The sequence below is a fragment of the Antechinus flavipes genome, chromosome 1, assembly GCF_016432865.1.
Source record: "Antechinus flavipes isolate AdamAnt ecotype Samford, QLD, Australia chromosome 1, AdamAnt_v2, whole genome shotgun sequence".
In the NCBI taxonomy this organism is placed as follows: Eukaryota; Metazoa; Chordata; class Mammalia; order Dasyuromorphia; family Dasyuridae; genus Antechinus; species Antechinus flavipes.
Genome location: NC_067398.1, coordinates 628,586,975 through 628,614,789, shown reverse-complemented (window position 1 = coordinate 628,614,789; position 27,815 = coordinate 628,586,975). Strand labels below are relative to the sequence as shown.

At 32.3% G+C, this 27,815-nt stretch overlaps 1 protein-coding gene across 13 annotated transcripts in view; it reads right to left on the bottom strand.

Moving 5' to 3' along the window:
• Positions 1-27,815, bottom strand: part of PHF20L1 (PHD finger protein 20 like 1) — a 102,763-nt gene that overhangs the window by 6,008 nt on the left and 68,940 nt on the right. For 12 of the 13 annotated variants that reach the window (XM_051971109.1, XM_051971110.1, XM_051971116.1 and 9 more), the window contains 5 exons: positions 21,635-21,799; positions 12,887-13,068; positions 9,447-9,546; positions 6,988-7,183; positions 5,142-5,505 (listed from right to left, as the gene is read on the bottom strand). In XM_051971109.1, coding sequence (XP_051827069.1) covers positions 5,142-5,505; positions 6,988-7,183; positions 9,447-9,546; positions 12,887-13,068; positions 21,635-21,799 — 1,007 coding nt within the window. The remainder of the gene's footprint in view (positions 1-5,141; positions 5,506-6,987; positions 7,184-9,446; positions 9,547-12,886; positions 13,069-21,634; positions 21,800-27,815) is intronic. The other variant, XM_051971119.1, reaches the window with a different exon arrangement.

The following is a 27,815-nucleotide window of genomic DNA, read 5'->3' as shown; positions in this document are numbered from 1 at the left end:
TTGATAAGGAAAGATAGTAGTGTGTGTGCATATGTACATCTGTTCAAGTGAATCTTACTCATCTGTATCCTGAAATCCCCAAGACTTAATTTAGTAGTCAGGATATGTATAATACAAGCTTTATTTCCTTCTTTCGTTCATTTTCAGTATTTCCCATTGACTCCTTTTCCACACTTAAAACATGCTTAAATTTCTCTTATCCTTAAAAAACCCTTTCCTTGAAATTGCCTTCCTACTATACTTCTCTTTTTCCTATTTTAAACTGCTAAAAAAAGTTTTCTACTCTTTAATCTTCAACCTCTTACAACCTAGATTATGTATGTTACTCTACTAAAATTGTTCTCTAAAAGACCATTAATATTCTCAACTGATAAGTCCTCTCATCTTTACACAATTCTTATCCTAAATAAACTTCTATAGCTGAACCTATGGCATATATAACACCCCTCTCTGTTCCTTTTATTTCTGTCTTCCTCTTATCCCTAAAGGCATGTTTTCCCAAGATTCTGTTCCATACTAGTTTCTTTTTTTTTCTTTTGTTTATATGCTAGCTTTTATGATATCATCTGATACTACAGGTCTGAAATTACTTTACATTTCCATTATGTATAACTGGAATTTACATAGTTATTTGCATACTGTATCTCCCCACTACTAAATGGCACAGTGAGCAAAATATTGGGTTTGCAGTCTGCAAGCTCTGAGTTCAAATAGGATCTTAAACACTTTTTATTAGCTATATGACTGGGTAAATCACTTAATTTTTCTTTGCTTCAGTTTTCACAGCTGTAAAATGAGGACAATAACAGCATCTACCTACCAGGATTGTGAGGATCAAATGGGAGTTAGCACAATGCTTGGCACATAATAGGTGCTATCTTATTATTGTTGCTATTATTATTGTTATTATAGAAGGTTTCAAAAAAGGCTATGTTTCAATTCCTTTTTCAAAAAATTTTTAATTAAGCTTTTATTTTCAAAACATATGCATGGATAATTTGTCTTGTGTTTTAGATTTCTCTCTTCCTTCCCTCCGAACCCACCCCTACATGGCAAACAATATGTTAAACATGTTAAAATATGTTAAATTCAATATGTATAGACATATTTATACAATTTTCTTGCTGCACAAGAGAAATTAGATTTTTAAAAAAATGAATAAGAAAACAAAATGCAAGCAAACAACAACAAAAAGTGAGAATGTCATGTTGTGATCCATATTCAGTTCCTACAGTCCTCTCACTGGCTATAGATGGCTTTCTTCATCACAAGATCATTGGATATGTTCCAATTCTTAAGAGAGGAAACAGAATAATACTTTGAATAATACTTTGAAATAGTCCTGTGAGCTTAACTTGGATTCCTGACAAAATTCTGGAAAATAATATTAAAGGATAAAAAGAATCAAGATTCACAAAAGCCAATATGATTTCATTAACAACAGGGCATGAGGGATCAATCTTAATTTCCTTCTTGACTGAGCAATTCCAATGATAGATCTCAAAAATATGATGAATAAAGTTTACCAAGTTTCTTAATTATTTAAGAAAGACTTTCATGCTACTTTTTTATTCCCCAATCTTCATTCATCTTCATTTTGTATATGTTTACTTTGCTGTTAACCTAGAATATAGCAAATATATCATTCTGTCTCAGGCTTTCATCATGCTGTATTTATTTAATCCATTTTTATTTAAAGTTATGATCAAACAATATGGCATAAGAGTGACACAGTATTTTTTAAAAATTAAATCCAAGTATCGATAATATATTGTTGCTGGAATTAGCACTATCTTGTTTTTGTTTCTTTAATTACACTCATGGGCTCTCCTTCCCATTCCTACTTTACTTAATTCCCAGTTCTTTAAGTTTACTTATAATAATTTTTTTATTTTATTTATCTATTTCTCCTCCTCTTTTGTTCCTTTTCTTTTCTCATTCAGTTAAGTGAGCAAGGCAAACTTTCCCTTCTAAGTACTTATTTATAATGGTTTTCTTTTATTATTCCACTTTCAAGAATTATTTTCTACTTTGTGTTCCTCATTATTTATTTTCTCATCCAATCTATTCTGAATTCTATTTTTCTATTCTTGGGTATAACCCTTACTTGTTCCTTCTCTTATATCTTATATCTTCTCTATTGCCCAACATGAGGGGCAGGTATCAGGTTCAAGGTTTCTCTTCTAGCTGACTTCTAAATGATTGTCTTTGTAAATCTCACTCCTTCCCAATCTTTTTTCGGTTGCACATCATTCTTAGAAATATTAGTGTATAAGTAAAGTTATATCAGAAAGAAGTGGCTTTTATCACTCTGTGCTCCAAATTATTAAGCTGGCCCTATCCTCAGTCCTCATCATGATCAGTCCCTAGGATCATGACATCTCATCTCTAGTTCTATGAGCCTTACTAAGGATTACCCTTAATTCTTGCAGTTACACCTAAGAACTATGACTTATATCCTCCTTCTGATATAATATTTTGCCCTTGGAGACATGTTAACTTCTCCCCAGACTTAATCCACCACTAGATCTTTTAATTTATGAATTCCTCCCTAACCCCATTCCCTAAAAATACCATAACCCTTCTCCCAACACAAACAAAACCTTCTATCTATGGGAAGGTTCCTCAACAACAACAAAGTTACAGTGGACAGAGTGCCAGAATCATAAAGTCAAAAAGATCCGAGTTCAATTCTAATCTCAGACACTTATTCTAGCTGTGTAACCGTGGACAAGTCCCTTAACCTATTTGCCTCAGTAAAATGAGCAAAAGAAAGAAAATACTGTTTACAGTTACAAGATTATGTGATGATCAACTTTGATGGACTTGGCTCTTTTCAACAGTGCAGTGATTCAAGGCAATTCGAATAGACTTGAGATGGAAAATGTTAATTCCATTCAGGAAGAGAACCATGGAGACAATGTGGTTCAAAACATAGTATTTTCATCTCTTGTTGGTGTGATTTTTTTTTTTTTTTAATTCTTGTGGGTTTTTTCCTTTTTGATTTGACTTTCCTTGCACCATATGACAATGTAAATATATTTAAAAGAATTGTACATAGTTAATCTATATGAGTTTACTTGCTGTCTTGGGAGAGGGGAATAAAAGAGGGAGAAAAAATTAGAACACAAAATTTTACAAAAATGACTTCTGAAAATTATCTCTACATGTATTTGGAAAAATAAAATACTACTGGTGAAAAAAATGAGCATGGAAAGGAATGGCATAACAAAGATAAAGAAAGGTTGTTAGCATTTTTTTGGGAATCAAGGCCAATATTTACAGATTCATGAATGTTATTCTAAGTATTTCTATCAATAAATATGCTTCTTCATCTCTGGAGGAAAGTGCCCAGTCTAAACACTTTGTTCCTCTATCTTTTAACATCTATTATCAAGTGGTATCAACCAATTTGTTCCATCAACATTTATTGACATTTACCTACTTAAGAGACATCTATTAGCATTCCTCTCTCCCATCAAAAAGAAAAAAATAAGATTAGATTTATTTTACTGGGTCTAAGAAAAAAAACAAAAACAAGAAGCAATGGTTGGAAGTTGTAAAGAAACCAATTTAGGCTTGAGAAAAAGAAAAACTTCCTTACAATTATTGCTATAACAATTTTATTATAATTATTGTATTGTTATACAATTTATTTAAGTCTGTCTACTGATAGCTTTTTATCCATTTATTGCCACTTTTGCCACTTCCACTGATTTATGAAATTAAAGTTTAAGAGTCAAACCAAGCTTTGTTCAACATTAATTAATTTGAAAGAATAACAAGAAACATATTTTTATTTTTAATCATCAGAGGTCATTGATCTTATTTTAAGGGCGAGGAGATTTTTTTTTTTTTTAAAGTAAAACCATGAACTAGTTATACTAACCTTTGGGGCTTTAAATCATGACTTTAATTTCACTTATACAAAATATCTAAATATTAAACCTGCCATTCACAGGTAAATATATTTCTATTCCAAATGTGGCATGGGAGAGTAAAGAGTATATTCTTCATGAGGTTATTATTCACAATTCCCAGTATCATAATCCATCATTATAACCAAATTCCATTATAAAGTTGTGAATTCCCACTCTTGCAATAATTGGGCCTTTGATATTTCACCAAATATTTCTGTAGAGTACTGTAGTACTCTAGTAACACAGTTTTACTTGACAAACTATTTCTCTGAGGATAAGAAGACAAAAATAAAAATTTCTCCATCTCATAGACCTTACATTCTATTTATCTGACATTAGAAATCACTGTTGTACAATGGAAAAAGTACCTGATGAAGTCAAATGGCATGAAATCAAATCCCAAACTGTCCGTATGATCTTGGACAAAGCATCATATTTCAAATCTCAAGTTGGTTTTCTTTTATAAAATGGGGAGGTCAGACTTGGATAGCCTCTATGGTTTCCTCCAGCTCTACATCTATGACTCTATGTTGAATTCACCATCCTTGTTTAATTGATGGTTAGGTCTGATAATATCTGAATATCTGAATCCAACTAGCAGCATATAAATGAAGTGACTATTCTGTCAGAATATATCCATGATCAAAATCATTTTGCAATAGCAACAATAATGCAAAGTATAACCAAATGTTATCTAACATTTCAGAACTTTTGTTGTACATCTATCTGGCCAAATGTCCACTACTAACTTTGTTCCTATACAATTCATTTATGCCTATAACATTTCCAAAGAAACCAATTAAATTTGTTAGAATATTCTTAAAGTCAATGTCTCAGCATACGAATAAATAGAGTTCTCTCCTACAAAAACAATACAATGGGTATTCTCCCCCGGTAAGGTATTAAAAAATTGTTAATGTAATCTAAATTTAATATGCAGTGTTGATTGAAAAAAAATGAAACTCTATGTAAAAACATTGCATGGTTCTTTCAAATTTCCATTATCAAAAACAATTTTTTACATTTAAAGTTTTTATCAAATTATACTTATTCCTACTATGTCTAGCTCCCTACTGTGAACTTCACTCTGTTATTTCTCTATGTGTATAAAAAGGTCTTGTAAAGATAATCCAAAACTTTCCATTTAATCAAGTTTGAATTCTCACGGAATTTTTCTATATTGATTGTTTCCAAAACTACAGTCAAAGGAAAGAAAATTACCTGTTCATTCATACCATCTTCTTTTATGGAAAACTGTAAACAATGTGTATCTTCTGTATGAAATTCTTGTTCTTCTTCAAAACTACTAACATCTTCATCATCAGAGCTCATAGGATCAGTAGATTTACAATCTTGACCAAAATTTTGTGGTTTCTGGTAACTGTGCTCACTTGTAATATATGTTCCTTCCATTTTCCTGGGCAAGCTAGGAGTCTCTTTATGATTCTGAGCAGAACAAGTCCGTTCTTGCAGATTAAGAGTGTCTTGCACTGTCATTTTTTTCTCTATCCCAAGAGCCATTTGATCTTGGTCTTTCCGCTTCCCTGAACAGGCCCAGAGATGAAGGTCAGGATGATCCCTGTTCCTTAAAAAAAGATAAGAGAAATTTTGATATGAGTTTTTTAAATGAGATCTGGGGATACCTAGGGAACTCTGATACCTTTTTAGGGGGTTCATAAAGCCAAAACTATTTTCATATTACTAGGATTTTAATTTTAATATAGTAAATATTGATAGATATAATCCACATAATTTTTAAGAGTGTAAAGAGACAGAAAAGTTTGAAAATAATCATATTAATGGAATCCTGATTAATTTCAATGATAATTTCTCCATTTACAATTAAAATATTATAATGAAATTTATAATTACAACAAATCTCTATTAAGTGGACTATCCAAATGGGCTCTGGACCTCTTTTATGCACCTATCACATTCTTATGTTGCTTGATCACAACGTAAGCCACTGTAGGGCTTCCACCATTAGTACAGGGACAGATCTTAGGCAATGAAAGAGAAGAGAACTAGTATCTATAAGAGATTCTTTATTTACAAAATGTTATTTTCTCTGAAGTGTGAAATTCCACAATTAAATATGTATATACGTTTATGTTAAGCAACAAATGAATGCAAATTTGCCTTTTTATCACTTATTGAATAGTTTCAGTACTTCTTTACTCTATTCTGTCTCTGGTAGATAAGGGAGAATTCATTATAATAGCAGAGTACAGCAAACATTCTTGCGAGAATCAGGTTTTCAGATATTATGCTTAGGCAGTGGGTAAAAACAAAAAAGAATACCTACTCTCAAGGAATGGATATTTTACTACAAGACTACAATATGTACACAAGAATATAATAATTATATACAAAATAATGCAAAAAGCCATTTCAAGAAGGAAAATCAATCATTCAATTACCATTCATTAAATTCCTACCTTGTACCAGGCACTTTGCTAAGTACTATGGATACCAAAAAAAGCCTAAAAACAGAAGCCCACAGTCCAGAGAAATATATCTAAATATAAATAACTATGTATAGACAAGATATATATGGGATAAACTGAGCACAATTCTGAAGGGAAAACTCAAAAGTAAAAGAGGACTAAACAAATCTTGTAGAAGATGGGATTTTAAGCTGAGACCTGAAGGAAGCATGGGAAGTCAGGAGGCAGTGAGGAAGAAAGAGAGTTTCAGACATAGGGAGGAACCCCAGAAAAAATGCTCAGTTAGGAGATGGAATGTCTTGTGAAAAGAGGACTGTGTCACTAAATCACAGTTTGTAGAGGTGAAGTAGATGTAAGAAGACTAGAAGAGTATGCAGGCAGGGAGACCAATTATAATGCTACTGAAATAATTTAACTGTAAGTTGTTGAGAGTCTACTAGTATAGAAATTTTAAGAAAAGGAGAAAATTTTATGAAAATAAGATAAATAAGATTTAACTAAGAATAAAATAAAATAAAACAAACCTAACCCAGCTCTTGATTAATTACATTTTTTCTTTCTTTTTTTTTTTGCTTACAACAGTATTCAAATTTCATCTTTTTCTATGAATTTCCACTTACTTTAGAATTCCAATCTTCAGTTGTAACCCATGTAATACTTCTGTTACACCATATACATCAGCAAGTAGATGATGTGTTGAAACTATCTTTTTGGCATTGAGATGAGAGTAATTTTCCTTTAAAAATGATAACCCACACATTCGCCCATTGTTCAACCATTCCTTATCATAAAGATATTTTGCACTCCATCTTTGACCTGTGAATAATGAAATCATCTAAGTTACAAATGATCCAATTTGGGTTATATTTTTTAATATTTTTGGCATGATATTTTCTGCTAAATAGTTTTCAAAATGCTTTCAAAAATGTTATCTCTGTTATAAGATGCTAAAAGAATAATAAAATAAGTGTAAATATAACTATAATTATCATTATGCTAGAAAGATGGATTTGTATCTATGGTTATAGAAGAGATTCTCTTTGTTCCCTTTTCTTGACAGTTTTAGTGTTTTATACGTGTGTTCTTATTATCACAACAACTAAGAAAATGATCAGAGTGCTGCATACACTGTATGCAGTGTAAAATCTTCCACTGCCAATAGTCGTTGTAGATAGATAGAACAGACTCTGTTTCTAAACACAGCATCAAAGGATATAGTACTGATAACTTAAAAGCAATTTCTGGTTTCAAGGAAATTACAGTAGGCAAATATTACAAAGATATAGTTACCAAAAGCTGAAAAACTTGGGCTCACTCTTTATTTCTAAATGCCAAATTATCAACTGCCTACAAATCTTTAGTTGAGAGGGAAGGGAAGTGACATTGATTTACTTTGTTCTCACTTCTCTTCACTTTGAAAACTGTCATTTAGTTCTAGCTAAATATCTAAAATCTTGCATTTCTGAGTGGCATTTATGAAGTCCAGATGTGTACATTTTTTTTGTTGGCTTTTCTTTTCAATAGAGGGAAAAAAAGACAGTACTTTTTAAATTAGCATGTAAAATGACCTCTAATTTTAAAAGGGTGGTAGCATGTTCTAAGGGTAAAAGCACAAGACAGATAAATTTGGATTCCATTCTAGGTCTGCTATGGGGCACTGGACAAGTAAGTTCAAGGTACTGGCCTCAATTTAAGTCATCTGTAAAATGAAGATATTAGACTACAAAATAAAAGTCCTTCCCAACTCTAAAATTCTTTAATTTTACTTTCCTTTATCTACCTATTATTTGTTGTTGTCTGGAAATAGGTGTGGTTTGTCTTTGAATAAGTCCTTGTGACGAGAAGGGAAGCTCCAAGTAAATAAGTTTGAATAATGTCTCTATGAATTCAGTTCAAGTGTATGCAGCACTCTGATCATTTTCCTAGTTGTGATAATAAGAATACACGTATAAAACACTAAAACTGTCAAGAATAGAATACACAGAAAAGGGAACAAAGAGGATCTCTTCTATAACCATAGATACAAATCCATCTTTCTAGCACAATGATAATTATAGTTATATTTACACTTATTTTATTATTCTTTTGGCATCTTATAACAGAGATAACATTTTTGAAAGCATTTTGAAAACTATTTAGCAGAAAATATCATGCCAAAAATATTAAAAAATATAAATTATAGGTCAGAGAATGTTACATTAATGTTTATAACATGGAATAATTTGTAAATTGTACATGTACTTATATAAAATGAATATATACATTTATTCAAACACTGTTAAATCAATTAAGGTAATTTTGGAATAACATTAATATCTTATCCATAAGACTTATCTTAAGCCATCCCATTGCAACATTTTTCTGGATAAGTACCTTTTCCACCACTTGTACTAAGTAAATTCTATTCATCTACTTAGTGGTAGAGAATGATAACAGCAGCAAATGATTACTGAGCAAATCAGGGATAGTGACAACAAATTAGAAGAAGTGTGTTTTATAAGGCAACATCTAACCCACACCATAGGATACCCTTTTCCTGTAATTTTTAGGTAGGCAGATTCCACTAGCACTTAAGAGGATGAGTCGGGACACAAAACAGACATTAAAAATTATTGTCAATTGCAGGTGAGTGGCAGAACTATGGAGAGGCTGAGAAGTAATAAGAGGGTGCAAAACTGTGAGAATGCAGAGAAGTAGCATAATAAAAACCAGTCTTCATTACCTGCCCAACACTTCAGGAGCAGTTTTCCAAAGCCCCTCCCAACCTGTGGACCAGAGAGCATATATAGGGAAGCAATTTCTCCTTCACCCTTGTTCTAACAGAGAAGGCTCAAGTCTACAGCAAAAGCTGTAGGGAAAGAGCTGGTAGAGAAAAATTTGGCATTACTATGATAAAGATCATACAGTTTCCACTTCTGTAAAGCCCTAATTTAGTCTTTTACAAGTAAGAATGTTGAGTTAAATTAGGGAAGATATTTCCTATTCATAACATAGTAACAACATTATATTTTCACAGTATCAGTAAACAGAATTTTACAGGATATAACTATATTAAGGAACAAAGTAACAAAATTCCTACCTGGTGGATCCCTGCAAATATAGCAGATGTACTGCTCTGGGATGCTGTCTTCTAGCAGTCCCATACAGACACTGTGTTGCCAACACAGGCACTCTTCACACTGTTAGAAAACAAAAGGCATTTTTATGACCCATTAGCTCAATTAAAAAGCAATTTTTTTCTGTCTAGATCACATTAATTCTTTGAAATTAGATCCTTAAGTCAAGCTATTTTTTAAAGAAAAAATACTAAACATGATTAGATAATGATTCTCTGGTTCACATATACTTAGTGGGCTGAGAGGACTGGAAATAAGACATTCCATTTTTGAACATCCTCATGGTGGCTCTCCTGACTCCTGCACTCCTCCATTAAGATTAAGACTGGGCCAGAATAAAGACTCTAGACTCGATTCCTGATCATTCTCATGGTGCCTATTCTGCTGAGACCAAAGCCTGTCCGAAGCTACCTCCAGCAAGCTAGCCTGAACGTTACATTTTTCTATTTTTAATTTGTTTCACGGGTCATCACAGCCATTAAAGCTGCATTGCCTAAGAATCCTCAAAAGAGCCAGTGAATGTGGCTCTGAGTTTGAGATCTTTTCTGGGCTAGCCTAGCTTGGAAGCTTAGACACATCTTTGGATAACTCTTTGTTGTTTCCTTGGGCCTAAGACTGAGTTTTCAATTAGCTCTCAGTGATCTGGTGTTAAAAAAAGATCTAAATACATACAAACACAATATCTGACCATTCTATTTCACAGCTTCTGCCTTGGCTACCTGTTAGTCATCAAATTTGTGACATCAGGCTAGAAAGATGACTCACTGTATTTTCTCCTTTGGTGTTCTTTTTAGATCACTTCTGGGAGTAACTAGAGCAGAGAAAGAGGAGAGCAAGCTGGCTGATCACAGCAGGTCTCTCCCTGCTCTGTCATTTTCTACTATTTCCACATCATTACACAGTGATTCAAACTATAGCTCAAGTCTCTTGTTCCCAAAGGCAGCTGAATATAAGCAAAAGAGGTAGCCAAAATGATGACTTAATCAAGGATGTTATCTTTTCTCTCTTTAATAAGTACATCAGGAGTATTTTTCACTGAACTCTGCCCAATGAAGGATAAAACTATTCTGCTCATCACATGATAGTAATGTCAGCAAGTAATCAAGAGAAAGGTACTACTTATTTGCTTTGCCAATCTTTTAAAAGTATGGAATCAATTTTAGTACCAGTCCCACAAGAAGAATCCCTATAGAAGAGAATTTCAAAGGCCATTTAATTGAACCAATACCTTAAAAAACAAAATGTCCTCTGCCATAAATCTAACAAGAGATTACAGCCTTCACTTAAAAAACTCCAGCAAGGGCAAACATACTATCTTCCAAAGCAGCTCATTCCTCTTTTAGAACTCATGGTTATAATTTTTTTCCTTCACATCAAACCAGTATTTGATTACTTTTTTTTTCTTCCTCCCACTGCATATAGTTCTATTCTCAGGACTCAAGAATAACATATCTAATCTTTCATCCATATGACATTCCTTCAAATATACTTACGTGTTCACCAACTCTTTATTTTTTATTTGCATGATCTAGATGGCTTCCTTTTATATGTCTTCTCTCCTTTTTTATCAATGTTATCTAAAATGTGGCCTCCAGAACTTTATTTAAGATCTGAATATGACTACATGATTATTGTCTAGTCCTGAAAACTAGACTACTCTTAATGCAGTCTAAAACTATATTAGCTTCTTTGTACTTGAATTTGAGTTGTAGAATCTATTTATAAGATTTTATACTTATCTTTTTAATTCATCTTATTAAAATTCAATATTCTATTCTATTAAGATTTTCCTAGGTCCTTCCTATATCATCTAACATGTAAGCTCTCCCTCCTAGCTTTCTGTTGTCAAAAGACTTGATCTGCTTGCTCTCTCTGTTTGTATGCAAGTCAAATACAAAATGTCCAAAAGCACAGGCCTAATATACAGGTCTCTGCCACATTTCACAAGATACTTTTCCCCAGATTTCATAGTACCACAAATGACTTTTCTTTGGATTTGACTATTCAACCAGTTCTTAGTCCAAGTAAGTGTACTACTATCTAGTCTACATCTCTTTAACTTATTCATAAAAAAAGTAAGTTTTGTCAAATACTTGCCAAGACCATTCAACAAGGTAAACTATATCTAAAAAATTTTCCTGATCCAATAAATAAAATCCATCAGGCATAATATGATTTTGATGATGGCTCTCTGTGATCACTACTTCCTTATTCTTTAACTATCTCTTTAATATGTATAATAGAAGTTTGCCAGAAAGTCAAAATTACTGGTCTAACATTTTCAGATTTCATTCTTTTCCCATTTTTAACCAGATCAAAGTTCTCTTCCAATCTGTTGTACCTCTCTAATATTCTCCATGATCTTTCAAAGATCACTAACAATAATTCAGTAATCATATCCATCAGGTCTATAAATAACTGAACATACAACCTCAACAAATGTAACTAGATGCTTTCTTATGATTGTGCTCTTGTATTGGCTATGAGTTCTCTATTGTTTATTGTTGTTGTATTTTTCCCATTCCAAAAATCATTCACCTTTGCAGAGAAAACAGAAGCAAAATAAGCATTTAACATTTCTACCTAGTCTCTGGCCTCTATTATTTATCATCGTTCCATCTATCCTGAACACTCACTTTATCCTTTCTTTGATTCTTCTCCTTTCTACAAATTATATATTTTTACAATAACCTTTTGTGATATTCTTAGCTGTGCTAATCAGTTCCACCTCCTTCTGTGCTTTAGCACTCTAAAGAACTAGATCATACTGTTGTGGAGGTGTGTGTGTGTGTGTGTGTGTGTGTGTGTGTGTAGATATGCATGTATGTATGTATAGTATCTTCCATGTTATCTTCCTTGAAGACTTGGATTTAAAATGTATGTTGAGTATTAATAAAAACTGATCTCTATAAATGACTTCAAAATTAGCAAACCACTGCATGCACATTATCTCAGTTGAAGCTCAAAATAAATTGGTACTACAGATAAATAAATTGGTATATTACAGATGAAGAAAAGTGTTTAAGTTAAATGACTTACTTGCCCACGCAAATTTTAAAGACAGAATTTGAACTTAGGTCTTCCTGTCTTCAAGTTCAGTCCTCTACTCATTAACTTACCCTATAGGAATATCATTATAAAACAAAGGACTTTTCTACTTACCTAATTGAAGAAATTTCGCTTGATCTCTATTGCTTTTCTTTTGTACAATTATGAATCAGGAAGATATACATACATATATGTAAATATGTATGCACGTATATATACCTGCACATATATATGTACATACATATATGTACACATACGTATACACAAAATAGCAGTCAGCAAAATATAGTAGTAATAATATACTTAACATATAAAGTAATATTCAAGATTAAAAGAAATATAAGCAAACAATTACCTGAATCATAAAACCATTTTCCTCATCCATTTCACAAATACACCTGACAATTTCATTAAGGGCATCATCTTCATCTTGAGACTCTTCAAAATTGGTGGAATCAAAGTCCTGATTGTACTCATCACCACTCAGAAGTAAACTTTCAGTTGAAGAGTCATCTAAGAACTCAACATCTGACAAATCTAAAAAATAAAGAAAAAATCTATGTCTATATTTTCCAATTTTATAGAAGTGTTTTTTTTTTCCAGGAACACCTAAATTATTTCACAGAACAATAATTCTGAGGAAATATGGAAGACTAGGAAAAAGCCAATAAACTAATAAATATTTAAGTATATAAGGTTAATAGTGAAAGAGAAAAGTAAGTACCTGACTATAGAGATTATAAATGAGATTTGATTTTCTTTACCATGATTTCAGATAACAGTAATGGGACTGCTACAAAATGACAGTACATCTCTAAAAGGGACTAATGATGTTCATAACAATAATTTAAAAGGAACAGGTCCACTATCTGGGGTTAACAGCAGAGCAGAATTTAATTTTTTTACTTCTATTTTTTCTAGCAACAACAATGATTTTCAAACTGGTAACTATAGAATAAAACTACTAAGAAAAATGTGAAACCTGAGATTGCTGAAATAATAAGGAGAATTAAACTGTCAAATCCATTAAACCATTAAGATTTCCCAGAATACTGAAATAATTTACATTTAATCAAAAAAACCTAAAAGTAATTTTTTTATGAATGTGAGAGGTGTCATAACATAACAAGAAGGAGAAATTTTGCTATGACTGATTTCCAAAGTTCCATGTACATTTTTAAAATGGATTATGGCAGTTTCAGCTCTTAGAGAGGGAAATCTATACATCATAAGGTAGCATGAGTTCACTGAAAATTATTATCATTCCTTTTTTGTTAGGGTTATAGACTGATATTCCTTTAAAGCCTACACTGATTTCTCATTGTGGAAGTGATCTAAAGTTTTCAAAAACTATGCTCTTTCAAAAACAAGCTTAGTCACATACATTTTTTAGCTGCAGCAGTTCTTGAAAATCATGTACCAAGCCACAGAGGACAATGCGCATGGGATACTCACACTGAAGTAAAAATAGGACCTTATAGTAACTAAACTGAAAAATTAGGGAATGGTATAAAGGCATCCCTTTATCATTTTTTTAAAAATATTTTTATTTAAAACAAGAGAGAGAGAGAGAGAGAGAGAGAGAGAGAGAGAGAGAAATGCAAGTTGGACAAACTGCAGGAAAACAATAACTTTAAAGTATTAGGAATATACTAATAGAAATCTAGACGAGAAGAAGGGAATCTCTAGTGTTATTCCACTGGATCCTTTAGTAAGCATACACCAGTTCAACATTTTTATTTATAGCCCAAAGACCTAGAAAATATCAATCTGTAGTATGGCATCAGGCTGAAAGAAATAACTAACAAATTGGATAATAGACTAAAGATTCAAAAGAAAAAATTGCTCAGTCAATAATGATCCCCAGGTTTTTTGTTGTTTTTTTCCAAATGGACTTTTATTAAGCTAAATATCTATTTTTGTACAGTTAACTTAATGAGGCATATAAGACCTTACAGGTATCCTTATTTCACCAAATTAGTTTCCTTCTATTGCTTCAGCCTGTGAATCACAGTATTGGGCAGTAAGTATTTAATAAATACTTGTTAATTAATGGATTGACTACAAGCTAAGAAGCCAGCTTACAAAAAAAGTCAATGTAATCAGGCTATATTACAAATGTACAATGGTCATTCCAACTGTCCCATAGTATATCTGCCATTATATCATATCTGGCTTAGCATATTCAATTCTGTATTTCACAGTTTTAAAGCAGATGTTAACAAACTGAAGTATATCAAGAGAATGATAATGAAACCTAAAACCTTGTCAGCTCAAGAGAATCAAAGAAATGGGATTGTTTTCCTTAAAGAATAACTGGGTAACAGGAACACACACGTACACACACAAGTAGACATGTGTGTGCATACAAGGGTATACCTGTATACCTGAGTGTACAACATACACCATCATGCTTTATACCTTTTACTTTTAATTTACTTATTACCTGGTCCAATTCTTAACTAAAACATTAATTTCCTCTACATAAGAACGGATTTTTGATTCCTGTAGGTAGAATCATTGTGAAATTGGAATTATACTTCTGCGTCTTTCCAGAGAGCAACGGATGGATATTACAGGGAGGTAAACTTCATAGGATTATTGGTGTACTGAAGGGACCTTAGAAGCCACTGAATGCAACATCTCCTTATTTTTCAGATGAAGAAAAAAGCAGAATGGTTAAATGATTTGTCCAGGGTCACACAGCTAGTGATTTAAGTGGAATACAAACCAATATTTTCCTGACTCCAAACCAAACACAAATAAAAGCTCTTTAAGAGAGTTATCTATAAATGAAAATGAACTGACTAATACAGCTCTGATCTCATACCGCAATGATTTATTTATTTTTCTGTCCCTGGAAACAAAATACAGGAGATTTCTATAAAGAATAGGATGTTAGTATTTAAAAAAAACAAAAAACAAAAAAACCCTCTATCAGATTGCAGTATTTCTTTCTAATCTAGCGATTAAGCCTGTTATTTTACTGTAACAGGGAACAAAATCCCTCCATAACAGAAAGCTAGTATCTTATCTACAAATTATAATTATAAAGAGTTGTCTAGACTTGAACTTTTTCCTTTCACTACCTTTTTTTGCCCAACAAATTTTTACAGTAACCTGGATATAAAAATATATGAGAGGCATATAAATAGAAAATTTACTGATAATAAAACAATTTCATGACCCCCTGCTTCAGCTACTAGACCTCACATGGGACCTGCAACCCAGGGTTTAAGAAGATGGGGTCTAGAATATTGAGTTAAGTGACCTGCTTAAGAGTCACAGAGGCATTAAGTGTCAGAAGATATTTGAACCCAGTTCTTCTTGGTTTCAAAATTGGCTCTTTATCTACCACACCAAACAACTTCTCATTGTTTATATATAACAAAGTAATTATTCTCTCCCTTTATCTTTCTGTGGAGTTTTACTCACTTCATTTCCATGATATAGTTTGACATACTAGGCTTATTCAAAGTAAAAATAATATTATCCTGTCATTATCAAGACAATAAAATAAAAATTAATTTTCAAACTAGCAGGTCAAACTAATCACCCAGTTATGCCGCAAACATTTAGAATACATCATGTCTCAATCTTTCTTAATATAAAGTATCTTTTAAAAAAGTTTCCTTACTCTCTCAATTTTTTTTACAATGTTTCATACTTGATTTTTTTAGGAAACTGAATGGTGCTATATTTTTAAAAATAACATGCTTTATTTTGTGCTTTGTTATTATTCTTTTTTTTAAAGTATACTGAGATTTTTGGAGAAAACAAAACTTATGGTTTATAACTTATGGTTATCAAGAATACTGAACTAAAGGCAAATACATTTATATAAAGTAAATACTTAATAAAGAAACAATTTTAATACAACAGTGAAATGTATTAATAGCATAATAATTAGAGTTTCAGACAGAACTCTAATAAATCCTAATTTGATCAGGATAAATTTGAAATCCAGAAGTAACTGCCAATTTATGGATCTCTGTAGAGAGGCAACTATGGTTGTTTAGAATTAAGAATGCACTTTTCTATAAAAACAACATTATACATGCAGATAAAGTTCTGGCTATCCCACAAAAGTATCATACTAACTGTACTAATTTTCACCATTCTAGGACAGATCTCACACTTCTTTGTCTTCTAATATTGGGAAAAGGACTCTTGTCTGTCTCTGTTAATGATCGTAATACTTTTGGCCTGTTAAAAGGAAAAGACTGAGGTAAAGGAATAAATTTTTGAGTCCTGGGGACTCTTGTGTGAACAGAAAAGGACTGATAGTGATAAACAGAAATTCAGAAATGTAAGGTCTCAGGTAGCATTACCACTGTATCAGGATTAACTTGGGAACCATTTTTTTCTTTGGCACTCTGAGTCATGGGTTGAGTAAGAAAAAGTTCCTAATTATTCTCCTACAGAGATGTGAAGCAATTCCTGAATATTGTCAAATAGCCAGGAACAAAAAGTTTCCTCCTATACCATTCCCTCCACTACATTTTTTAGTTTTTTTCCCTCCTCTATAAAAAAGATGGCACAGTTGTACACAGATGTTTTTTAACTTTGGTAACACAAAGGACTAAAGAATCATGGGGCAAAAACAAACAAAAAAACACAAGTGTTTTTCCAGAAAAACCGTGAGAGCAGAAGATCCTTCAGAGCAGGGGGGAAGAGACAGATAAGATGGGATAGACAGGATTTAAGCTCTAATACTTATATAAAAATGTCAGTAAAGGGGGAGTAAAATAAAGGAAAGAATATTTACCAGCCTTATCCCTTTAGAAGGGCAGTAGTAGGAGAGGTAAGAGAAATGTTACAATCACAGGCAGAAAAGGAAAATAAGAAGTAACAGAAATAAAAACATTATGAAAAGATATAAAAGTGGTCATAGAACTGCTTCAGTCACTGAACCTCCCAGCTCAGTATTACTATATGCTAGTCTAGATAATTTGCTAATACTAAGTCAAAAGCTTCCTTCTAATTTATGTGTCCTTTTTAGCTCTACTGTGGCCAGATGACAAACATGATCTAAAAAAAGTCATTGTTAGCCTATGAATCATCTCTGCAAATAACAAATATTTATTAAATACATTAAGTAGAGAGCTATTAAAATAGAATTAATGCTGAATTAAGTTTGTATCACACCTTCCTCCTTTTAAAAATATTTCTCATAGAGGGCTGAAAGAACAATCTTAACATTTACCTATAAATTAAAATTCAAAGTCAGAATATTAATTGAGACCTTCTAACTAAAATTTTTTGAGTTAATGTGGAATAGTGAAAAATATTGAATTTGGAGTTAATTCTACCTAGTACTAGACTTAGATGAGTCATAACTTCTTGAGATCTAAGTTTCCCTACCAAAATGAATCGGATCATATGATTTCTAATATCCCTTCCAGTTATAAAATATTTGATGTCAGGAAGTTACAGAATATTGTGAATTGTCCTTTTGTTTTAGGCTAAGGAAGAATTAAATCCCTGACTTAACCATTACCTGTTTGTACATACTCTTCATGTACAGATTATACAATCTATTATGTACTTAAAGACCAACTTTCAAGTATTATCATGAGAGTTCTTCCTTATCTCCTATTGCTTAGAACTTCTCTTCCATCTTCCTTTTCTTTCTAGTCGCTTCTTCCTTGATACTACAGATTTGTTGCTAGGAACTCCAACTCTAACATTTGGTCTAACTTATCATTTTATCCCAATGTCCATGCAAGATGCTTCTACGGGAAGATTTATAGCAAAGGCTAAAATGCCTTAGTGATCTTAAAAGCAGCATCCCTAGGCTCAATGGATTTCTTATTATAGCCCTTCCTACCAAGAGTATCCACTTCATTTCTTGTAAACAAAGTGATGTCAACTAAGAATAATGTTTTTGTGCATTATTATTTCCTCAGTAAGCCTTGTCTTTATCTTCAAGGTCTCAGTGGAAAAAAAAAAAAAAAAAAAAAAAGAAGAGAGAGAAAGAAAAACAAAAACTTTTTGCCATTACAGTTAGATGTAAAAACTTTGTAAAAGATCTCAAAAAGCCCATATGTTTGCTTTAGGGACATAAGAAGAGAGAATGGCTCTAAGAATGTTCTAAGCCAAACTGAGATAAGGAAGGACAGAAATATTGGGAAATGCTATGAATATAGTAAGTGTTCAAATAAACTGAATTGATCAGAAACAAGAAGAACCAGTGGAACAGGAAGAAAACAGATTAATCCCTGAGGTTCTTAAAAGAATATATGTGGCATACATCAGCATGCACTAGGGAACATACTTGAAGATGTACACAGGGAGGATGCTTTGGACTTCCTTAGTTCATTACCAACTAAATTCTGGGCTTTCTAACCCTATCCTTACTCCTCCAAGCCACTTCTAGAGAAGCAGGGTCACACTGTTATTCAATAAATTTCCAGTAGCTCCTTATTGCCTTTTAGAATTAAATATAAAATCATCTGTTTGGCTTTTAAAGTCCTTTATAACATGCATCCTTCCTCTCTTTGCAGTCTTTTTACATAATTACTCCCTTCCACATACTCTACAATCTTTGAACAAAACACTACATCTACAGACTTACATGCATTTTCATACATGTCTTTCTGCTAATCTTTGCTTCCCAGCTTCCTTCAAGTCTCAACTCTAAAATATACCTTCTGCAAGAAGTCCTTTCCAGTCGCTTTCATGTTAGTGTCTTTTCTCTGAGACCATTTGTAATTTATCCTGTATGTATTTTTTTTGTATATAGTTGTGTGCATTATCCCCTATTAGAATGCTAATTCCTTGAAAGCAAAACTATTCTTGTATTTTGTCTCCTTGGTAGTTAGCTTAGAGCCTGGAATATAATAGGCACTTTAAAAAAAACTTATTGACTTGATTTCTGGAAATTGTTATAATTCTTTTCCCCATATAACACAGTATATATATATAAAATGGTTATATATATAATGGCTAGGTTGTTAAGTATGGTTAATACAATGTTATCCTTCAATTATAATAAGGGTTAAAATGGATTTTGTTGGCCAGTGAACTTAATCACTATATATAATTCTGTTTCCACTGAGAAATGTGATGAGCTCTATCTACCAATTTAAAGATGAAATTCTGTATCATAACACATTCGTATTTAGGTTCAAGACTGCCTGCATTCTAAATGACACTAAATAACCTGAAATTTTTAATACAACTACCTTACTCAAGGAGCAATTTACTTGACTATGAGAAAGATATAATGGCTTTAAAATTATCAAAAAAGCATTAATTTAGTTTCTTGAATTTTACCTTATTTGTTAGTAACATGATTTTTTTTGGGGGGTGGGGGGATGTGGGGGAGAGGACATTCACTTAATAACAAAAAGTCTTCTAGATCTTTTCAGACCCTTAGGTCTGACTATTATATTAAATCACATCCTAATAACCTAAAGAAATTATTTAAATTAATTTTTAAAATCTCTGAAAATTCAGTACCCAAGAAAGAATTTATTCATTAAATAGAATATACCCCATATGAAATTATGGAAATGTGATAATTTGAATTAACTATTAACTTATATGATTTGGACAAGTTAAACTAATTTTATGGTTTCCGATTTCTTTCTTTTACTCATTCAACAAATATTGATTGAGCACCTACTATGTACAAAGCACAAATTTTAGAATTACACATAAGTTTTCAGTTGATAGTACTATATTCTAATACTAACTTCATCTATATGGCACTGAAAGGTTTGCAAAGTGCTTTACCTCTATCATTTGATTTTCATAATAATTCTGTGTTGACTGTTATTGTCATCCCTATTTTACAGATGAAGAAACTAAGAAGCAAATAAAAGCAGTAAAATAACTTGCCCAAGGTCACAGAGACAGTAAGTAATGAGTGCAGCACAAACTCAGCACTGATTGCAAGTCCAGCACTCTCTCCACTGTACTACCTGGCTGCAAAACATATATTGACAAGGACCTAGAAGAAAGTGATTAGAATAATAAAGGGTCTTTGAAACTATGTTATGTAAAAGAGCAACGAAAGGAACATGGAATGTCTAGCGGAACAGAAACTACATAGGAATAAAATGAAAATTACCTTCAATTATATAAAGAGATTCCACATGAATGAAATTAAGAATTTCATTCTATAAAATGTGACATCAGAGGATAGAACAAGGGCCAATGGTAAACATTTGAAGTGAGTCTAACTTCAATTCAATGAAAGTTAGCATTTCCCAACATTTCCTAAAATTTAATACTCCTCAGCAATGTAGGCATTCAAGCAGAATTTAGATGGGCATTTTTTGAACCTGCTGTAGAGGAGATGCAAGATTAAGATATGGATTAAGCTAGATTACATCTGAGTAGAGCTTCAGAGTCCTTCCCAACTTTTCTGCTCTCAATTTGAAATTCTGGTATTTATTTCAGGCTTTCCTTAAAACTTTTATTTTGTATCTTTGAGCACATGTCTATAACATGTGTAAACATCAGTATCAACAGTTTTAGAATCCATAGTCAAATTTCTATATAATTTATAATAGCACCAAAAAAACTATGGTTTTATCAGTGTGGGTACAACTTCTACACAGTTTAAAACTCCATCATAGTTTATACTATAGTCATGATGAAATATCTGGCCAAAAAAGAATTACCACATGATGGACAATCTTCTAGTGATGGGCCTTCTCTGAAGTTAGCTAGGCTTGTCCTCAGACAATAGCCTACTTCCAAAGCACAAAAGATCTCTGAGACCTTAATTTATTTTAGAATACAGAATCATAGCCATGCCAGGATGAGGTACTGGAATAAGACCTTAGTGGAGATTATTATATGCATTGTAAAATTTTAAAGTAAAATTTATTCCAATTCCAATTATTATGAATTAAATTATGCAGAAAAAGATTCCTTTGCAAACCTTCAAGTACTTATATATAACTGTTACCTAGTAGTGTCACATAATCAGATCTTCATTTCTTAAATTATGTGCTTTATACAATAGGAACTCAGTAAATATTTTTTGAATTCATTAAATGAATAAACTATCATTTATTTTAGTCCCAATTCTACATATAGTAATTTTAAGCTTTAAAATAAAAAGCATCCTACAATTAAATGAACATACTTTCTCCACTAAGATCAACAGATAAAATAGCTCTTGGATATTGATATGACGTATTTTTCTCCGTGAACATGCTTCGCAGAGCCAGAGAACTCCCGGAGGACCGAGTGAGTGGAGAGGAGCACCTTTCCAAAAATTCTAGAGAACTGTCTTCATAGTCTGAATAGTCTGCAACATAAGACATCAAAAAATAATTTAATAAACTCTCAGGCAACCCAGAAGAGTCATCATATTGAGGTAGGTGCTCAAGTTATTGTCATATAAAACAGAAATGTAATCATTTTGTAACTTTCCCTTGTCATTGATGAGCAATTAGATCATCACTTACCAGATGATCTGAAAAAGGGCTTCTGAAGCATTCAGGCCACAGATAATATAAACTTTAAGAGGGATCCAAATTTCCTGTCATCAACTACCTTTTATCAAAGCAAACAAAGAGGATATATGGTTCTGGATCACCTATATAAGTACTCTATCTATGTAATTAAAGAACACTATCTTTAATTTACCCATTATTTTAGAGCAGAGAATACTCCAACAGGATGAAGAAAATGGCACCCATTAGCTGTTTAGTAAAAAGAAAGTTCTACATATCCTTTGAAATTTTTGGCAATTATTTTTGGTGTTAATGCTATTCTGATAACTAATTATGTTGGCTAGGGAAAAAGCCTCTTTAAAAAAAAATGACCTGAATGCAGAGAGTTCCCTATTCTAAAGAAACTCACATTTTAACTGGAAGGATAAAATGCAAATAACCATGTGCATACAAGATATATATGATGTGATACTGGAGGGCAGGGAGGATTCGTATTAGGCTTAAGCAGAGAAAATTCTTTTTGCAGTATATGGGATTTGAGCTATCTAGAAATGGGAAGGAAAGAGTATGCATATTGAGTTTGAGATGTTTGTGAAGCAATAAGCTGGAACTACATAGCAAGCAGCTAGCAATGTTGGCCTGGAATTTAAAGGAAATGAATGCTAAACATAAAAATTTTGAAATCATTTATAAAAATTAATATGGGAGCTAATGAGATTACAAAGGGAGAAAATGAAATGAAAGAAAAGATATTCCAGGTAAGAAGCAACATGATAAAATAGCGCATTGGCTTAAGAATCAGGAAGATCTATGTTCAAATTCCAGCTTGGAGACTAGATTAAAACTACAGAGGTTGATGAAGTTGCCAAAAGAGAGGATAAAAGTATAAAAGAGAGGTGGTAAAAGTATTGAACCTTAGGGAACTCCCACAGTTTGGGGTCATGATATTTATGACAAACCAACAATGAGGAATGGTCAGGAAGAAAAATATCAAGAAAAGTTAATATCCACAAGAAGACAGTCAAAAATGGCAAATGAAGCAGAGGGGTTGAAAAGGATTAGAACAGAGAAAAGACATTCAGTTTTAACAATTAAGAGAGGACTGGTTGGACTTTTAACAAAGAAGTCTCCAAAATGGGAAGAGACAAATTGTCCAGCACATCTATTCCAAAAACATCAAAATTTGTTATCAGACTGAATGATCAAAAATCTAAAAAAAACTAACATGTGTAACTTCTTTAACCCCAGTGCTGTGTTATATATCCTAATATTGCTCAGAAACCTTTGGAAATAAAAGAGGATTCATCCAATAAGTAAAGCAAGAAAACTAAAGATCGACAGGTGCAACCTCCAAATCTGTGTTCAAAGGCTATAATAGTAGAAGGTTCCCTTGAAAAAACCCAAGGGTGGTCAGAAAGCACAAGGCTGGGAACCTTGGAAGTAATCATCAACTAGGGAAATGCAAACTCAGTGCTTCATTGCTCAGATCCGGAAAGCTCAAGTCCTTGGATTTTAAGGTCCCTAACATTAAGCTTTAAGATCCAATCCTCTGTACCTCAAAAAAAAACCAAGGAAGCCGAGAAAGGCCCGAGGAACCTAAAAGGGTCAATTTATTTTAAATGAAAGATGCTATATGGTAATGCATTATTAACATTCTTAAACAGGGAGAAGGAACAAACTGTTCTTTCAAAATGTTAATGTCTTTAAAAAAATATTGAGGAATTTAAATAAGAAAAAATAGGGATTCTAAGAGTAGAGTGTTTCTGTTCTGAGATTTTCTAAGAGGACAAATTTCTACAAGGGGAGAATTCTAAGAGGGAAAAGAGAAGGGGGAATAAAAGTAATATACTAGTCTAGAAAGGAAGAAGGGTATAAAACTTGCTTTCTCATAATTGGAGTACATGAGAAGTGTATAAAAAGCATGGGAAAGTGAGCATCAAATAAACTTCACTTTTATCTTTATCTATCTGAAATGGGATAAAGGAGAGTTTAACACACTTTGAATTTGGTAGAGAAATATGTCACATTTAACAAGAAACTATAAAAGCAAAATTAAAAGGGAGAATAATACAAGGAAAACAGTCAGTCAGTGAGTAAGTATCTTTTTAAGGATCTTCTATGTGCTAGGCCTTATATAGCAAGCAGAACAAACTTTCTGATTCTTACTGCCCCTTAAACAACTGAAGAATAGCTAAACAAAGTGTAGTATTTGGATGAGACAAAATATTGCTGCATAATAAGTAATGAAAGAGATTTTTTTTTTCAGATAATCTTGGGTATAGGCTAATACAGAAGGAAATGAGCAGAAGCAGGAGAACAATTTATACAAGGGCAATGACATTATCAAGTAAAACTCCAATCTTTTCTTCCTCCTCCTCCTCTAGTACTTACAGTACTAGTATTACTACTGATGCTGCACATGAGTTTATTATGTATTAATCATTGTGCTAAGCAATTTGTAATTGTTAATTATAATCAATCATATCTCCAAAGGATCCATCTATACAGACAGATATTTTTATATGTGGGAAATGTGTGAATTTATTTTATTTGGCTATGCTTATGTTACAAGGATTTTTGTTCACCCTTTTTGCTAAGAGTAAAGGAAAGCATATCAGAAATAGAAATAGCAATAGAAGATTAAAGTAATACTTTTTAAAATGCACAGAAGGGAACAGAAAAAAGGTTAGAAGCACAATCAGGACAATTTTGAAAATAACATGCAAAATTTTTCATATAATTAAAAAAATCAATCAGTATGAAATGGAAATTCATGGTTTCATATACAGTCTTCTTTTTATGTTTTCCTCTACATACTGAAATTCTCATTTTTGCATATTTAAGATCAGAATAAACAATATAAATTTACTTGTAAAGCAGTTTAGAAAGCATTTTTAACTGAGCAATGACATCAAAGTGAATTAAATAGGACTGACGAGGGAATGGAGCGAATGTGGTCAGCTTTTTTCAAGGAGTTTGACAGAGAAAAAGAAGGTTAGACCTAGTACAATATCTTGAAATTAAATAAGTGGATTATGAGGGACTTAAGGTAGTGAGTCTTTTTAAAGATCATAGGTAAGAAAAAAAAAGAAAGTAATATAACATGATACCTTGAGGAAACTGCAGTATTAAATGAGAGAATTTTAAGGACAGGAAATTCTAAGCTGTGAACCAAGAAAAGGAAAGAAACCAGTATATGAGAAGAGATTGAAAATATCAGCGAGTCACACCACTGGAAGAGTGAGAGATGGAATGGAAAGCATAGAATAATTTTGATAAAGAAAAGGACCAATTCTTTCTCATTGTCTGGAATACAAATAATTTATAGGCAAAGATGAGATGAGAAATAAGGCAGATTAATGAGCTCATAAGGACATCTTTGATTGTGTCAGCCAAGTAAAAGTAAACATCATTTACTGACAGGGTGAAGGAGAAAGTGCAAGGGATTTCAAGAGAAATAATCTATTTTTGTTGTTCTCAAATTATCCAACCGATGGATAGTCACAGACTTGTACCTCTGCTTTACCTTAAAATGCCTATCAATGGAGAAAGATTTGATATAGCTTTTGTGAATTAAAGGGAGTTGCAGATTTATTAAGTGGGAAGAAAACTCATTTGATATTTTTAAGTGAAGGGCATGTTTTAAGCCAATCAGACAATAAATATTTACTGAGCTTTTACTATTTGAAAGACAATGACTAGGAACAGTTGAGAAGATCTGCAGTAGAGAAATTCAAAAGAATTAGAAAACATGATACCTAACATTAGGAAGTTTATAATTTAATTGTAGAGAAAGAATAAGCCCTGGAATACCCTTAAAACTTCTTCTACATCTCAAGCCTCTTCTGTATATATGTGACCTATTCCAGCTCTCCTTTCAGTTTCCTTTAGGAACATTTCAATTTGCACACAGAGCACAGAGATTAGTACTGTTAAAGTCTAAATGTAGTGGCCAATTATCATTGATGGGGAAACTGTTTTAAAAATCTTAATGGATCATCACATTTTTTTTTTTTTTTACCTATTTTGTTACCCTTGTTTCTTCATCCTGAATGCTCTCTGGATGAGAGGGTTCAAATGTCTCTTGCCAAGCATTCTATAAAGCAGGAGTATCAAATTTGAAGCCCACAAAAAAAAAAAAAAAAAAAAAAAAAAGATACAACATGAAATATATGTTAATCTGTGGTTTCTTGAGTTGATACATAGTCCACAACAATCCATTTCTATATGAGTTTGACATTACTGCTGTAAACTACATTTCTGTTTTAAGAAAAATATTGCTTATAATCTCTAATCAACTTTATATAAGAAAACTAAAGACTAAGTTTATATTAAAAACCTGTGATGCCACTGACTACTCAGTGTTTGTTTCTACCTGGCAAAATCCAATATTTTGCTAGCTAAAGAGTTCCTTGGGGGCTCATTGCGGTGATTGATTTATATTGTTTTAATCTCCCTTAGAAAGCACTAACAGTATGTGTAAAGAACTATTCTTTTAAGTATTTAAACATTTTCAGAACCCATAGCTTATTTAAACAGATCAGCTGAAGACTTTTAGTTTCACATTATATTCACTCACTTTTATTATTCTAGTTCTGTATTGTTCAGAAAATAATTATTTGGTATGGGTGAAAAATCCAACAAGCTGTTCCATATATCTCATATATATATACAAGCACTTATACCTCAGAGAAAGTGCAAAAGAACAATTAACTGTGCTGAAAACTTACTAAGAGCAAAATGCAATAAATTTATATAGTGAAGGACTTTTAATGACTCCCAATCTTCTCCTTGAAACAAAAACAAAAGTTCGCATTTTTGGCACCAACAGTCTTTCAAGAGCTGGGTCACAAGAATCGGCAATATATGGTCGTCTGGTATCCTTGCAAAATCAAGACAAAGCAAGAAGGCCTCAGGCACAGTAGACCAACCTCATTCTGTCAAAGCTATAGGAATATATGGACAAAAACACAGGAAGAATAATAGCCTTCAGGGGAAAGAGGAGTGTAGAGGGAGGATGCATACGTATAAATGGGCAATCTTCATTAATGGATGGAACATTCATATTTATTCATGTTATCATCTATTTTGGTACTCTTTTAATGTTATTATATATAGATGAAGCATGAAATACCAGTCTCTGAATCTGGGTATGGATCACCCAAAAGGCAAATAGAAGGATATATGAAAGGTATAATAAATAAGTTCGAGCATATTACCAAGAAATAACTAAATAAAATATATGGTACAAAATATCATCAAAAAGAAGAAGCACCAGGAGAGGAAGATAATTCTACAGCAAGGGTGAAAGATAAAACATAGCTACTTTTTGTACTCCTCTGGTATTTGTTATGTCAAGAGATCCAGAGTATCACCTCCATATCAACTGGACCCGCTGTAGAGGAATCATGTGAGAATGTGTACATTAGGTAAGATTGTACGAATGGATTTCTTTTTTTTCTTCCTATAATCATTTAAAATTTCCTTTTAATATTTCTTTTATTAAAAAAATAAATTATCTTATATTTACTCTTTCTCACAGCCTCTTCATCATTTCTTTTTTAAAAATTATTTTGTCTTAATCAGCCAAGACTCAACTTTTCAGCCTCTTAATTAAACCCCAATTGAGAAGGAAAAACAAATCCATTATAAACATGTATAGTTAAGCAAAACAAATTCCAACACTAGTCATGTCCTCCCCATTCCCCCCCAAAAAGCCTCATTCTGTAATCTGAGTCAATCACTTCTTTATCTGCAGGTGGGTACCATGCAATTGTGGTGCGCCAGATTGGTCAGCCTACCCAAGTCTTTCAAAGTTGTTAGTCTTTTCAATATTGTTATCATATAAATTGGTCTCCTGGTCCTGCT